Source organism: Kwoniella newhampshirensis, chromosome 9 (assembly GCF_039105145.1).
Source record: "Kwoniella newhampshirensis strain CBS 13917 chromosome 9, whole genome shotgun sequence".
Taxonomy (NCBI): Eukaryota; Fungi; Basidiomycota; class Tremellomycetes; order Tremellales; family Cryptococcaceae; genus Kwoniella; species Kwoniella newhampshirensis.
This window is the reverse complement of record NC_089963.1, coordinates 948,758-961,268: the sequence shown is the minus strand read 5'-3', so window position 1 is coordinate 961,268 and position 12,511 is coordinate 948,758. Positions and strand designations below refer to the sequence as shown.

Sequence of the window (12,511 nt, the reverse complement as noted above, 5' to 3'; positions counted from 1 at the left end):
GCTTCCCCTGGCCTCTATCACAGCATCCACTCTTGCTCCCATACTGGCTATTGTCCTGTCGATAATTTCCTGGGGCATCTCCTTCCACAATTGTCTGGCTGCTTCCTTCATAGCAGGGAGGGTATAGGGATGACTTGGGAGTAATGAAAGCCTTCTTTTGAGCCAACTCCAGCAATTCTTGGTGGCATTCAGATCAGGAGAGGAGGGGGGGTGATTAACAAAGCAAAATCCTAGTTGTCATGACGGCCATTCCGCCACGACCACGAATAAGCCATGATTACGTAAACCCTCTTGATATCTTCGACTTCTTCGATATCTTCGAGCACAACTCGATATACTCGCCGAAGACCGAGCTAAAGGGGGCTGCAGGTGAATGTTAGAAACAGGAGGAAGTTGATCGATGTTCTACGCATCCTGGCGGATGGATCAGTGGAGATATATATATACATGGTCTTAGTTCTCGTTGTTCTAGTCTTTCTCTAGCGATTTCTCGATTGAAAGTCATACCTAGTACCTTGCTCATCGTTCAACGATATCACTGTGGTACCTCAGTCTATCTAGAACTGCTACAAGCCCTTCTAGATATCCGTGTCAAGTTCCCCGCTATACTCGCTATCCTCGTTATCCTCGTTATCCTCGTTACCCTCGTTATCCTCGTCATCCTCGTTATCATCGTTTCCTCATATCGTACTGTCTCGTTGTGTGATAGGGCTCATTGACTGAGGCCACATTGACCATCGTGACAACATCCGTGAATCCTTGCGACAGCTGAAATGCCGCGCTTGCCCAATACAGCTGCTTCTCCAGCCATCTGCGCCCTTTCTGCCGCCGTATATACCTTGCCTGGCATGTTGTTGAGGTGTCCTGAAGAAATGAGATGCATAGCTTCAATATTGCATGATGTATGTGACAGCGAGTGCAGCGCATGACGTTTGAGATCTGAGGGTGTACGACGCTCAAAATCAAAGTGGCGAACACTTATGCGAGATGACTGTAAGTTACAGTCTTAATACGGTCTCGCGGTGCGTGTTTCTGGCGGTCCTTTCACCCAGCTTTTCCTCTTATCCTTGATATCCCTCCCTGTCGGAGACGAGAAAATGTACCTTGGTTTCTCCTGAATCAGCCACTCAACTGAACATCATCCGTCTCTGAACAGGACAGTTGCCCAACTGTGGCACTCCTCTCTTCACCACCTTTTCTCCCTTCCTCACCGTCGTTCCATCACTTCTCCATGGATTTCTCGTCCATCTCTCAGGCTATTCAAAGTATATATACGACTTGGAAAGCAGAGAAGCACGGGAGGATACCAAAGTGGTCACTGGTGTTTCTCCCATGCTGTCGACACGACCCTTGGTCGACTGACTGCCATTTCTCGCAGAGGGTAGTTGACGAAATAAGACCCATCGTTTACGTAATTGAATCGGCGGCAGAGTGGAGGACTGTGTTCGGAAGACAAGTTGTTCGACTCTTTGCTCATTATTGTTGCTGGTTGATCAAGCGGACAGCGGAAGGGGTCGCCAGACATGAGACCTCCAAGATTTCTACCGTGAGTGCAACACGGTGTTCTTCAAGCTAGTCACTGAGACAGTACTCTTCAGTCCGCTTCTGCGCCGGACACCCGCCCCGTTCTCTCGATCACTGGTTGCCTCCCGCTTACCCACCACTTCCACGCCACTTGCTCTCCTTCACGGATCGCGAGACGGTCTTTCGATTCCGATTCGTCACGCATCTCAGATCAGTTCTCGTCATACAGCCGGCGCTCCTCCACCTGGCTATCACCACGATCCCGATTCCGACTATTCCAACTCTGCAATCTACGCTGTCTCGTATCTGTCCCGAATCGTCCGATATATCCTCTACTCCCTCCTCGCCGTTGGTGGTGTCTCACTAGCAACCTTTGAGGGTCTCCATCTATACGTCGAACATGTCTGCTTGGCTGCTCCGTCTCGGGAAGATTCAGACGAGTGGTGTTGGGCTTCTGAGAACCAAGGCTGGACAGGGGGACCTAAGGCAGGTACAGATCCTCGATTGGGTCAGAAAGCCCGGCATGCGTTAAGAGGTGCTTGGATCTGTCAAGAATGGGGAGCTGGGGGCTCAGGGTCTATTGGGAAAGGAACGACATCGGCCTTCCATCCTGATTTCGTTGCAGCGAGAGGGATGATCGGTGCGTCCCAGACCGATGGTGGAGGTGGTGGTCGTCAAGTGGTGGATAGAGGATATGAATTGGCCGACGAATACATCGATCTGGCCATCAGAGAAGCTCGAAAGAAGGGTCTAGTGTTCCCTCCGACATTGTCAGCTTTGAGAACGAACGGACCACCTGATCCCGCGAATACACCAACAAGCGTACCTCAAGGCGATCCGGCCGTACTCGATCTCTTATTGCTCAAAGCTGGAGTGCTCGAACGGATCAATACCCCCGATTCCCTCGTTCATGCTAAAGATCTTTACGAGCAGGTCCTGAGCTCAGTGTACCATGGCCAAGGGGAGGACGAAGGAGCAGGAGCAGGTGGGAAGGCTAGAGTGATGAGATTGGCGGGGAAAGTGGGAGACCTGTCTGCACGATCTGGTGCAGGAGCAGAGGCCCTGCGATGGTGGAGATGGGGATTGGAGAGAGCTGGCGTGAGGACCGAAGTGGAGCATGGCGTGTCAAAAGTGATCGAGGAGGTTAAGGACGAGGCTAGAGGATGGTTTGGCCGATCGAAGGCGACTTCACCGCCAGCTCCGAGCGTTATTCATGAGCAAGACACACCACTTATCTTACCTCCGCCGCTCTTACGTGCTACCATCTCCCTCCTCATCTCTGCTTCTGCACATCTCGCCACGACATCGTCTTTGTCAACGGCATCCTCTCTTCAATCCCTTGCATTGGCATATATACCTTCTGGACATCTCGTTACTCCCACGCCACTCAATGCTCCTGCCATTCTCCATCAGACATGGCTACGACAAAGAGCTTCTCTGCTTCAACTCCATCATGCTTCAGTGCTGCATGCTCTCAATTCGAAGGGCAAACAGACACCTATAGAACTGGTCAATCAATCGCAATTGGATTCGGAAAAGATCATTTCTGCACTGCAAAATCTGCCTCGGGAATACACTACTCCCCGATCAAATCCCCTAGCAGCGCCAGCGAGACTGCTCCGTCGCGACGCGCTCTTAACAGGCGCCGAATCATCCTACACCCGGGGCATCTTCCTCGAACGGTTCTTGCCCAAGACACTAGGTTCCGGTCCTGCCTCAGAGAAAGAACACCAAGTACAGCAATTGGAAGTTGCGGCGGAATGCTTTGAGAGAGCTATGACTCTCAGTGGACTCGAGAGCGGGATGGAGAAGAAGGAGACGGAGGATGTGGGAAGGGGCGAAGAGTGGGGTAGGTATTATAGGAGTTTTGTGAGAGTGAGAAGTAAGCTGGGTGGTTTGATGGGCGCGGAAGAGGACAAGGCGGTATAGCAGTTAGTATGATGAGATGTAGCTTGCTATGCCACTACGTAATTAGAGACATGGTCAAATCGGAATCGCCGAGCAGTGGACGGGAACAAGAAGGTTGTGGTTTCAGCACAACGGTGAGGCGCACTCAGGTCCAGTCGTTTCGTCGGACTTGTGTGTGTGTGTGTCGTTCTCATGTCGTGCTCAGCGACAATTCAAGGCATGGAACAGATGAGTGACTTTTGGCTTCGTCAGTAAGATCGGCACGATGGACGACGACAGGCAAACCACCAGACAATATCTCTTCAGCAAACGTGTTTCTTCCGGCCAGCCTCGCGACGACATCCGGTGTGGACGCAACGTGTATTCTTGTGGCCGCAAGTCGAGTGTGGGGATGAAGGCCATTCAACGGCAATGCCAGGGGAGATCCCCCTGTCCGATCCATCAACACCGTCAACTCTGTATCGCCAGAATTACTGTGAGCGGTCGATCGATCTCAATCGTCGAGTCTTGACCCCGTTTTCGACATTCCAGTTTCCTCAAAGTCGTCTGTTGCCCATGACCGCGCCTCGCCAAAGCATGCTGTTCAAGGTGATACATAATCTCCCCTCTACGATCCTCACTTAACGCTCTCCACCTGAATCAACCTCCTGCCTAGACATCCAACCTTCTATTCGGAGGCTTTGGCAGCTCGGTTGGCCTTGATGGAACCTTGAGCAGCGAATCGGGCGTTTCGTCGGAACTAGCGTGGAGTGTGAGAAGAATCAGCATATGTTCCGACCGAGGGCTATTCGTCAATCCATTCCCCGTGCGTCAATCCGTCGATCCATTCCCCAAATGGGCATACGCGATCCCTCCGCCCGTTCTGAGATGTCGCTATTCCCAACTCTCAACCCTCCAGTCGAATGAGACACATCCATTACAACAGAAGTTGGCGGACAGGTCACACTGAGGGACCAGCACAAAACCGCTCATCCACATCGCCTGCCACGGTGCCACCTGGCCCTGTCCACCCAGGCTGGTGATATCCTTCCTCGACGAATTCTTCCCTCCTTGCCTGTCCTTGTTCCGATACCTCAAGATAGCCTTCCAATCCCTTGACCAGCTCTAAACTCTCCCCGCAGTTCCCTTCGTATCCCTACATCCTCCATGTCATCGTCTGACCCCTCATCCCTTCCCCGCCCGACTGCCAAAACTCTTCCTTCATTTCGTCTCATCCCGTCTCGGCATATCCCAAAACTAACCTTGGGGTCAACACCCTTCATGGAGTGGTACTTGTTGGTCTTCGTTCTCGTGATCCCGTTCTTGTGGGCTATTCACACCAAAAGGTATCAGCAAAACTCGGTCCCTTTTGATCATCCCATCATTGTTTGACATCAAAATGCCATCCCCCCAACGAATTTTGATCGGTTTTGCACCGGGATAAAAGAGGGAGTTGACGACCGACGCACCCTTCTTGTTCTGGTTGTGGGCTGTGTGGTTCTTTGACTTGGCCATCTTGAACGGTACTTTTTGGGTGGGTTGTTGATGGATGAGGAGAGGAGAGGAGAGGAAGAGGTTGTGCGCAATCAAAGATATTTGGGTGTAAGTGGCATGCTACGGTGAGCACAGAGTAGGGTGAACGTTACGGTGAGCGTACGGTGGACCCGTTGTGACGGGATCAATCGGTGTTATCTATATCCCCGAAAGGTCCAGCACTCCAGAATATGAGAATGGCGGAACGTGGTTGAGACACCCGTCAAAATGACTCGGTGTTTACCTCCGATGACCACCAGAATAATGTCCGATATTGGCGATCTTTGGCGCCAACTCACACCTCTCGCTGTCAGCGGTGAGTTATTTGACGTGAACTCCTACCCACAAATACGGCTGAAACTGAATCTGCAGTGCGTACGATGACGCTGCTATTTCCATACGATGGAGGTTGCGATCCAGTGCTTTATAGCGACAGCGAAGCAATGAGTGGTCTTGTTGTTTGTCGAATACGATATAAGCAGGGGATGCCCAAGAGCAATGTCGTCGATTCCCGTTCGGATTCACCTCTACAAGAAACCCACCGGTCATTCGATCCGACGATGACAAGGATGAGAGCCATCACAAAAGATACGAGACCTATGATGGTCTTTCTCACACCAGATTTAAATGCGACGTTGTGAGACGTCTGATGTATGAGCCCAGCTTGCGGAACGGCACGGTCTTGACGAATCATAGCATAACAACTATCATGAGCTGTCAAATGCTCATTGACATCAGGACGTATCGGCGCTCGTCAAGCAAACTGATATGGCCAATTATGAATGTCCATTTAATTCATCCGCAATGACTAAGAGTAAATAAATACCGAAAACGAAACACTACGCCAACGTAATATAGCACGTAGGTGGGCCGAGCAAGGTCGAACAAGATCGTGTCGTGTCCATTGTCCATATGAGTTGATCGTCTACGCCACGCCACGCCAGGAAAACACTTGAAGATGCGAACTCGCTGTTTTACGCGAAGAGGGTGATCAGACTGACAGCACCGAGGAGAAGACCAGCAATTCCGGCGGGTCTGGAGACCAGTTCACCTGATGAAGCAGCGGATGTGGAGCTCTGCCAAAAGACAAGACGACGGAAATCAGCTTTGTTCCGAGTAACGACCTTCCCGAGTGGCATGTACTTACGGCATTGGGGATGTTGGCAGCTGTAGAAGAAGCGCTACCGTCGGTAGAAGTGACGGTGGCCACCGCGCTTGAAGCACCGCTCTGAGTCATGGTAGTGGGGACGGCACCAGTCGAAGTGGACGAGCTAGAAGAGGAAGAAGAGGAGGACGAGGAAGAGGACGAGGAAGAGCTACCACCCGAGGTGATGTTGAATTGCTGAGATTGGGCGTAGATCGCAGAGTTCTGGCTGGTCGATGAGGAGACGAGGTTGATCTGGAATGCGGTGCCCTCGGGGAAGTTGCCAGAGGGGAAAGAGACAGTGGCAGAGTTGACGATGTTGGCCTCACCGGTGGACTGGTTAGCGATCAGGGTCACTGGGGAGTTTTGGAGGAAGCCGGCCTGACAGGGGGAACGAGCGGGAGCAGAGCGTCAGCGATGTTCGAGTGAGACTGACTGGAGTAGACATGATAGCCAAAGCAGGGGATTTCGTAAAGAGGCAAGATGTTGGTGGATCAACAAATATGTGTCGCGGTCCGTGCGAACAGCTACGTCGACGGTTCGCCAACGACGTCCCGTTTCCCACCATTCATATCCGCTGATTTGACCCCTCGCCACCACTTCACGATTGATACTCTGAACACTTGTTCGAAACCGAAACCCCCACAACGAGACTACGCAACACCACGCCTCATACACACGTCCACCCCCACTCGCACTCGCACTCGCACTCACCTGGTTGACCAACTGGATCGCGAAGCTAGTGGTGTCGGTACTGACTGCCTCCCACGAGACTGTCTGACTGTTTCCGGCCTGCCAGACCGTGTTCTGGTCGGGTGAAGTCACCCTGATAGCTTGGGTGAGGGAGAGGGCGGCGAGGGCTGCAGAGGTGAGCGTGAGGGTGTACATTGTGATTTGAGGCAGGTTGTTTGTTTGTCTGTCTGTTGTTGCTAAAGTGCGGTCGGGGTGTTGCGAACGTGGGTGTGATGAAAGTTGAATGATTTGGTTGTAACGATCGTTTGAATGTCTGATTCGGATCGATAAAAGATCAAGTCAATGCTTTTATAACGTCGTGGCACGACAAAGTGGGAATGAAAAAGGATTGATTGAAAGTCCGACCACACACAAAGGGTCACGGTCCACAGCCTGCAACGAACGTCAACAGCAGCACAGCATGAAAGCAACCTATCCCTTTCGGACGAGACGCAAATCAACTCGTCGTTCTCACGGAGTGACAAGAATCAACAAACAATGAATAATGCACAACAACCAAAACAGACGCGCCCCTTGTTCCTCTCCCTTTTCAACCCTGAACATTTTTGCAAAAAAAACGACTCGCGTCCGCCATCCCCCCCATCCTCTCTTCCTCAGGGTGAATTGTTTTCCACTCATCCAATTCGACCCGAAAACGCCACCTTGGTTTATGAGCGTGGGGGACATGTATGCTTGTATAGTCTCCTCGTGCTACTCTCACATCGCGTAACTGATCCACTCCAGCACAGGTTCTGGCTGCCCCTCAAAGCTGTGAAACCGGACATGCGTCTCATTCACGCTGGAAGTTTTGATTCCATGGCTGTTCAGACACCATGTCAAACCAGATCATGGCCGTCTCCGGTGCAGACATCGAAAGTCGCGTTGCACACCGCACATCGGAAAGGAAACAACGCGCACTGTATCTCCGCGCGAGGCCACCTGACTCGGGTGCAAGTGGCAGGGCGGACTATGGATTTTTCGGTCCATATGACAATTCTTCCCCGTCTGTCACTATCCATCTTTACGATGACCATCCTCAACGACTTTGTGCGCCCGCATTCAGGAGGCGATATCCGCCATGCTTTGACTTTACGCCTTGCATTCATTCATCTCCCAAGAATTACCAATACTACTGCTCAACCCTCTAAGCCTTGACAAAGTCCACACCCTTCTTGATGTTCTTGGCGAGGCTATGGTAACCACATGTCAGCTATCTGTGTACGGCCAACACGCAACAAGCTGTGTAACGTCGTGCTCTGGGGACCCAATACTCACTCAGGGAGACAAGCCTTGAGCAACTCCTGCTCCTCGGAGGAAAGCTCGCCGACGGGGTTGATCTTCTTGACACCCTCGGTACCGAGCTCGACGTTGGAGGAGAAGTACTCGACACCCTCGGACTCGTACAAGGGGGACTTGACGAAAGTGGGCTCGATGACACCGCTCTCACCGTTCATGGCTCGGATGAGGGAGTTGGTGAATCGGGCACCGGCTGCAAGACTTATTTAGCACTCGTTTAGATTGATGATGACGCAGGAACTCACCGTAACCCATAGAAAGGGTAGCAGAACCGGTACCAGCCTTGGCCTGGACGACCTCTGTACTGCAAGTCAGCGATCTTACTCATAAGTGTGACTGTTGTGACTCACCGTCACCACCGAATTGAATCCTGTGGACCAAAGCCTTGTAGGCCTCGCCAGTGACGTCCTTGCCCTGAGAGGTCTGGGAGAGGAGAGGAACGATGGTGACACCGGAGTGACCACCAACTACGGTGACGTTGATGTCCTTGGGGTCGGCGCTCTTGATCTCACCGAGGAATCGGGACGCTCGGACAACATCGAGAGTGGTGACACCGAAGAGTCTTTAGTGCGATGAGCGAAGGACGATGATCGACGGAAATCCAAGGAAGAAGAGTAAACATGACAGAGCTACATCAGCGAAGCCCTCCCCTACATTGCACCCATCACACTCACCTCTTCTCGTCAAAGACACCCTTCTTCTTGAGGACCTCGGCGAAGATGGGGACGGTGGAGTTGACAGGGTTGGAGATGATACCGACCAAAGCCTTGGGGGCGTACTCGGCGACGGCCTCGGCGAGGTCACGGACGATAGAAGCGTTGGTGTTCTGCGCGAAGGTCAGCAATGGTACGACCTGGAGGACTTGACGATGGCAAGCTAACGAAAAGGTCATCTCGGCTGAAAAGAAATGACAGGGTTAGTATCAGTATCAAGTGTCAGAGTTTGGACTGTGACTCACGTCATACCGGGCTTCCTGGGGACACCAGCGGGAATGATGATGATCTCGGCACCGGTGAGGGCGTCCTTGAGGCTAATGAGAAGTAGGGCGTTTCAGCGCGGGTCATCGATAGTTTGCAAAGGTGGGCAAGGGGTCCAATTCGATCTGTGAACACAAGGACATGGCTACGTCTGCTTTGTGTCTCACGAATGTTGAGGTTACCTGGTCCAGGGGGTTCCTGGCGAACACAAAAAGCATCCTATAGATCGTATTCCTCCTTTCTCTGGCTAAGCTAAGCAATCTTCACTGCGGCGGAGCAGGTAGTAGATTGCACCACTGGTCATGCGTCACCACTTTGCTTTCCCCCCTCCCCCTCGGCCTCGATTACCAAAGTCCGACCCCGACATCCAGCCCTAGGAAAACCCCAGAGTAGGGAATCGATAAAGGAGACTCAGAACTCACTCATCCTTCTCGAAACCCTTGACGGTAGAATGGGTGTTGACGTGAGAGATATCAGCAGCGACACCGGGTGCGCCTCGGATGTCGTAGAGCGACAAAGCGGTGACGAGGGGGTCGGACTTGAGGAGAAGGGACATGGGTTGACCGATACCGCCTGTCACGTACGACCGAAGCGCGTGCGTGGGTGGGAGGCAGGGAGACAGGGAGAGAGGGAGAGAGGGAGAGAGGGAGAGAGGGAGAGAGGGAGAGAGGGAGAGAGGGAGAGAGGGAGGGTGGGAGAGATTGTGGGAAAGTGGACGAGCGAACGAGCGATCGATCAAAGAGTATGGACGAGAGGTTGAGCGGGTCGGTGGGGTTATGTGCAGAGATGAGCGAGCACAGTGGTTGATACAGTGAATACGTCGACGTAGAGAGTCGAGATCGAGCATTTTGTCGAGCGAGAGGTCGTACACGAAGCCGTTAATTCGATCGAGAAGCGCAACAGCATTTACGATGAAACATCAAGAGGGACAACGAACGAGGAGAGCAGATGAGAGGGAAACACATCATCAGCGACCATCTCCTCCTCGTCCTCACTTCAGACATGACACTTGGACACCTCTTCTAGCCTACAGAAGTAGAAGTGAAATGTCGCACTCAAACTCACCCGCAGCACCGAGGACCGCGACCTTTCGGTTGGACCTCGCGGAGGAAGCGAAACCTCTTGAGACGAGGGTGGATGCGTGCTTGGATACTTGACGAGCGAACATTGTATCGTTTTGTTTTGTAGTGAGTATTGGTCAAAAGGTGAGGAGAAGAGTGAATACTATCAAGTGAAATCAATCAATTGGGTTGATTACCTGGTCGATTGCTTGGGGAGGAGAGTCAAGTGGGTGACGACGTAAAAGTAGCCGGGGGGAATATTCGGAATAATCGGTCCGTTTCACCAATGACCACCCAATCACATCACTTCAACGCACTCGTCTTCCGCCGAAACTGACTGTGCTACTCCCCGACACTCGTATTCAAAAAAAGTGGCATTTCGATATATATGTCATGCATCACATCTCCAATGAATACCAAGAAGTACAGACAACCCAGGTTGTATATCGAAAGGAAAGCACTGCCTAAGCGTGTGACCGGACGCATCGGACTACCCTACTAGAAGTTGCAGCCAAAGACGACTCCACCCTCTCTTTGCCCAAAAAGACAACCGTCTACGACTCGGTGGCCATCTCCAACTTCATCTTGGCAATTGCCATGGCGGGGTTGAGACCCTTGGGACATGTTCGGGAGCACTGATAGCGACCTGGTCTTAGCAAAATCTCCGCCAGACGAGGTACAGATGACTCACGTTGAAGATAGTGTGGCATCGGTAAAGAGACATGGTGTTTTGCATCTTCTCCTTTCTCTGCGCACCGTAAGAGTCCTGATGAGTCGGGAACATACGTCAGCTGCTGCTCTCGTCAGAAATGCATGCATACGTACTCGTGAGTCCGCCATCCATCGGTAAGCTTGCATCAATACGGCCGGTCCAAGATATTGGTCTGTAGAAAAGCATACGTCGATCAGCTAAGGGATCCAAGGCAAGAACGATGAGTGCGTACCTTGGTTCCACCAATACTATTTGAACGGAAGGGGTCAAAGACACCAATAATCAGCAAATGCACGACGATGTGGGCAGGTCGCGCTTGAACAGCACTCACAGATGGACAAGAGGTCGAACAGCAGGCACAAAGGATACACTCATACATTCCGTCCAACTTCTTCCTGTCTTCTGGAGACTGCAAGAACTCTCCCTGAGCAGGAGGGTTGTCGTTCTTGAGGAAAGGCTCGATGGACTTGTATTGTTTGCTGGGGATGATATCGTTAGTGTCCGCGTAATGGGCATAACCTGTCGACTAGCGTCGACTCACTAGAAAAGGGTGAGATCGGGTACCAAGTCCTTGACGATGTACACTACAAGCCGTGAATGGGTACATCAGCAACGCGAAGTCTACACGCCACTGAGAGAGCAGACAATCCACTTACTATGAGGCAATGGGTAGATCTTGCTCTCCTTAGCGGTATCCTTGGGGATTCTACAGAGACAAGCGAGAGTGTTGACACCGTCAATGTTCATGGCGCAAGATCCGCAGATACCCTCTCGACATGATCGTCGGAAAGTGAGTGTGGGATCGAGCTCGTTCTTGATCTTGATCTGACCGTTGCGAAGACAAAGGTCAGCGGTACGCAATCGCGAAGGAAGCAGCTGGGTAGACAGACGTGAAGCAAGCCAGGTGAGATGATATGAAACGGGACACACACCAAAGCATCAAGCATCATAGGACCACATTGCGACAGATCGACCTTGTAACTTTGCAACGTGGGCTTCTCACTAGGTGTATCGGGATTCTAACAAACGAACAAAAGTAACAGAATCAGCTCAGCTCTGCGCGACAGAATGAATATCGGACAAGCAAGCTGCGACCTACCCATCGGTAGATCTTGAACTCTTTGATTTGGGAGGGCTTCGCCTCAGCCGGAGTGGCGAGTTGCGTGGAAGCGCTCGCGTGGAAAGATCGACCGGCAACGGCAGCGAAAGAACGAGACGTGGACGCGGGAGTGGGTAACGATCGGAGGACGGTGGCGGGGCGGATCATCTTGAGCAAGGGCGTAATGTCGTACAGTGTCGAAGCAAGGAAGATGTATGAGTCTGAGATCCAGCCAGCTGAGTGGTGAGTTGGCGAACGGAGAAAAGCGTCTGTGACGAGTGAGGACGTAAATGGGTGAGTCGAAGAAGTCAAGTCGATGATCTTGGAGGGATGAGAGTAAACCAATCGATTGGATTGGACAGACAGTAGTAGTATGGCGCGGGGGAAATCGGGGGGGATGGTGCATCAAATCGGCCGTATTAAATCAAGAAGTTTATTTCGGTCCACCCTTTTAATCGACGAATCAGATTCATCCGGTTTGTGTCTGTCATTGTGGCGCACCGCATCACTCATAGACAGTGGTTCCAGTCTTCAATGCATGAATAT

General features: G+C 51.9%; 4 protein-coding genes across 4 annotated transcripts; 1 reads left to right on the top strand and 3 right to left on the bottom strand.

The window, feature by feature from the left end:
• Window positions 1–1,523: 1,523 nt before the first annotated feature.
• On the top strand, window positions 1,524–3,453 carry IAR55_005055 (uncharacterized protein; the record flags this gene model as incomplete). Its single annotated transcript, XM_066948149.1, has 2 exons — window positions 1,524–1,546; window positions 1,599–3,453. The coding sequence occupies 2 exons, from the start codon at window positions 1,524–1,526 to the stop codon at window positions 3,451–3,453; spliced, it is 1,878 nt and encodes a 625-aa protein (XP_066801608.1).
• Window positions 3,454–5,918: 2,465 nt separating this feature from the next.
• IAR55_005054 (uncharacterized protein) lies at window positions 5,919–6,976 on the bottom strand (the record flags this gene model as incomplete). The annotated part of the gene is made up of 3 exons (XM_066948148.1): window positions 5,919–6,020; window positions 6,092–6,469; window positions 6,803–6,976. The coding sequence occupies 3 exons, from the start codon at window positions 6,974–6,976 to the stop codon at window positions 5,919–5,921; spliced, it is 654 nt and encodes a 217-aa protein (XP_066801607.1).
• Window positions 6,977–7,964: 988 nt separating this feature from the next.
• IAR55_005053 (malate dehydrogenase, NAD-dependent) lies at window positions 7,965–10,261 on the bottom strand (the record flags this gene model as incomplete). Its single annotated transcript, XM_066948147.1, has 9 exons — window positions 7,965–8,010; window positions 8,096–8,309; window positions 8,362–8,415; window positions 8,467–8,678; window positions 8,791–8,942; window positions 8,998–9,013; window positions 9,075–9,146; window positions 9,516–9,666; window positions 10,159–10,261. 9 exons carry the CDS (start codon window positions 10,259–10,261, stop codon window positions 7,965–7,967), a joined length of 1,020 nt encoding a protein of 339 aa, XP_066801606.1.
• Window positions 10,262–10,708: 447 nt separating this feature from the next.
• Window positions 10,709–12,133, bottom strand: IAR55_005052 (succinate dehydrogenase [ubiquinone] iron-sulfur subunit, mitochondrial; the record flags this gene model as incomplete). Its single annotated transcript, XM_066948146.1, has 9 exons — window positions 10,709–10,789; window positions 10,846–10,920; window positions 10,980–11,038; window positions 11,099–11,114; window positions 11,198–11,345; window positions 11,408–11,450; window positions 11,523–11,691; window positions 11,799–11,885; window positions 11,966–12,133. 9 exons carry the CDS (start codon window positions 12,131–12,133, stop codon window positions 10,709–10,711), a joined length of 846 nt encoding a protein of 281 aa, XP_066801605.1.
• Window positions 12,134–12,511: the final 378 nt, after the last annotated feature.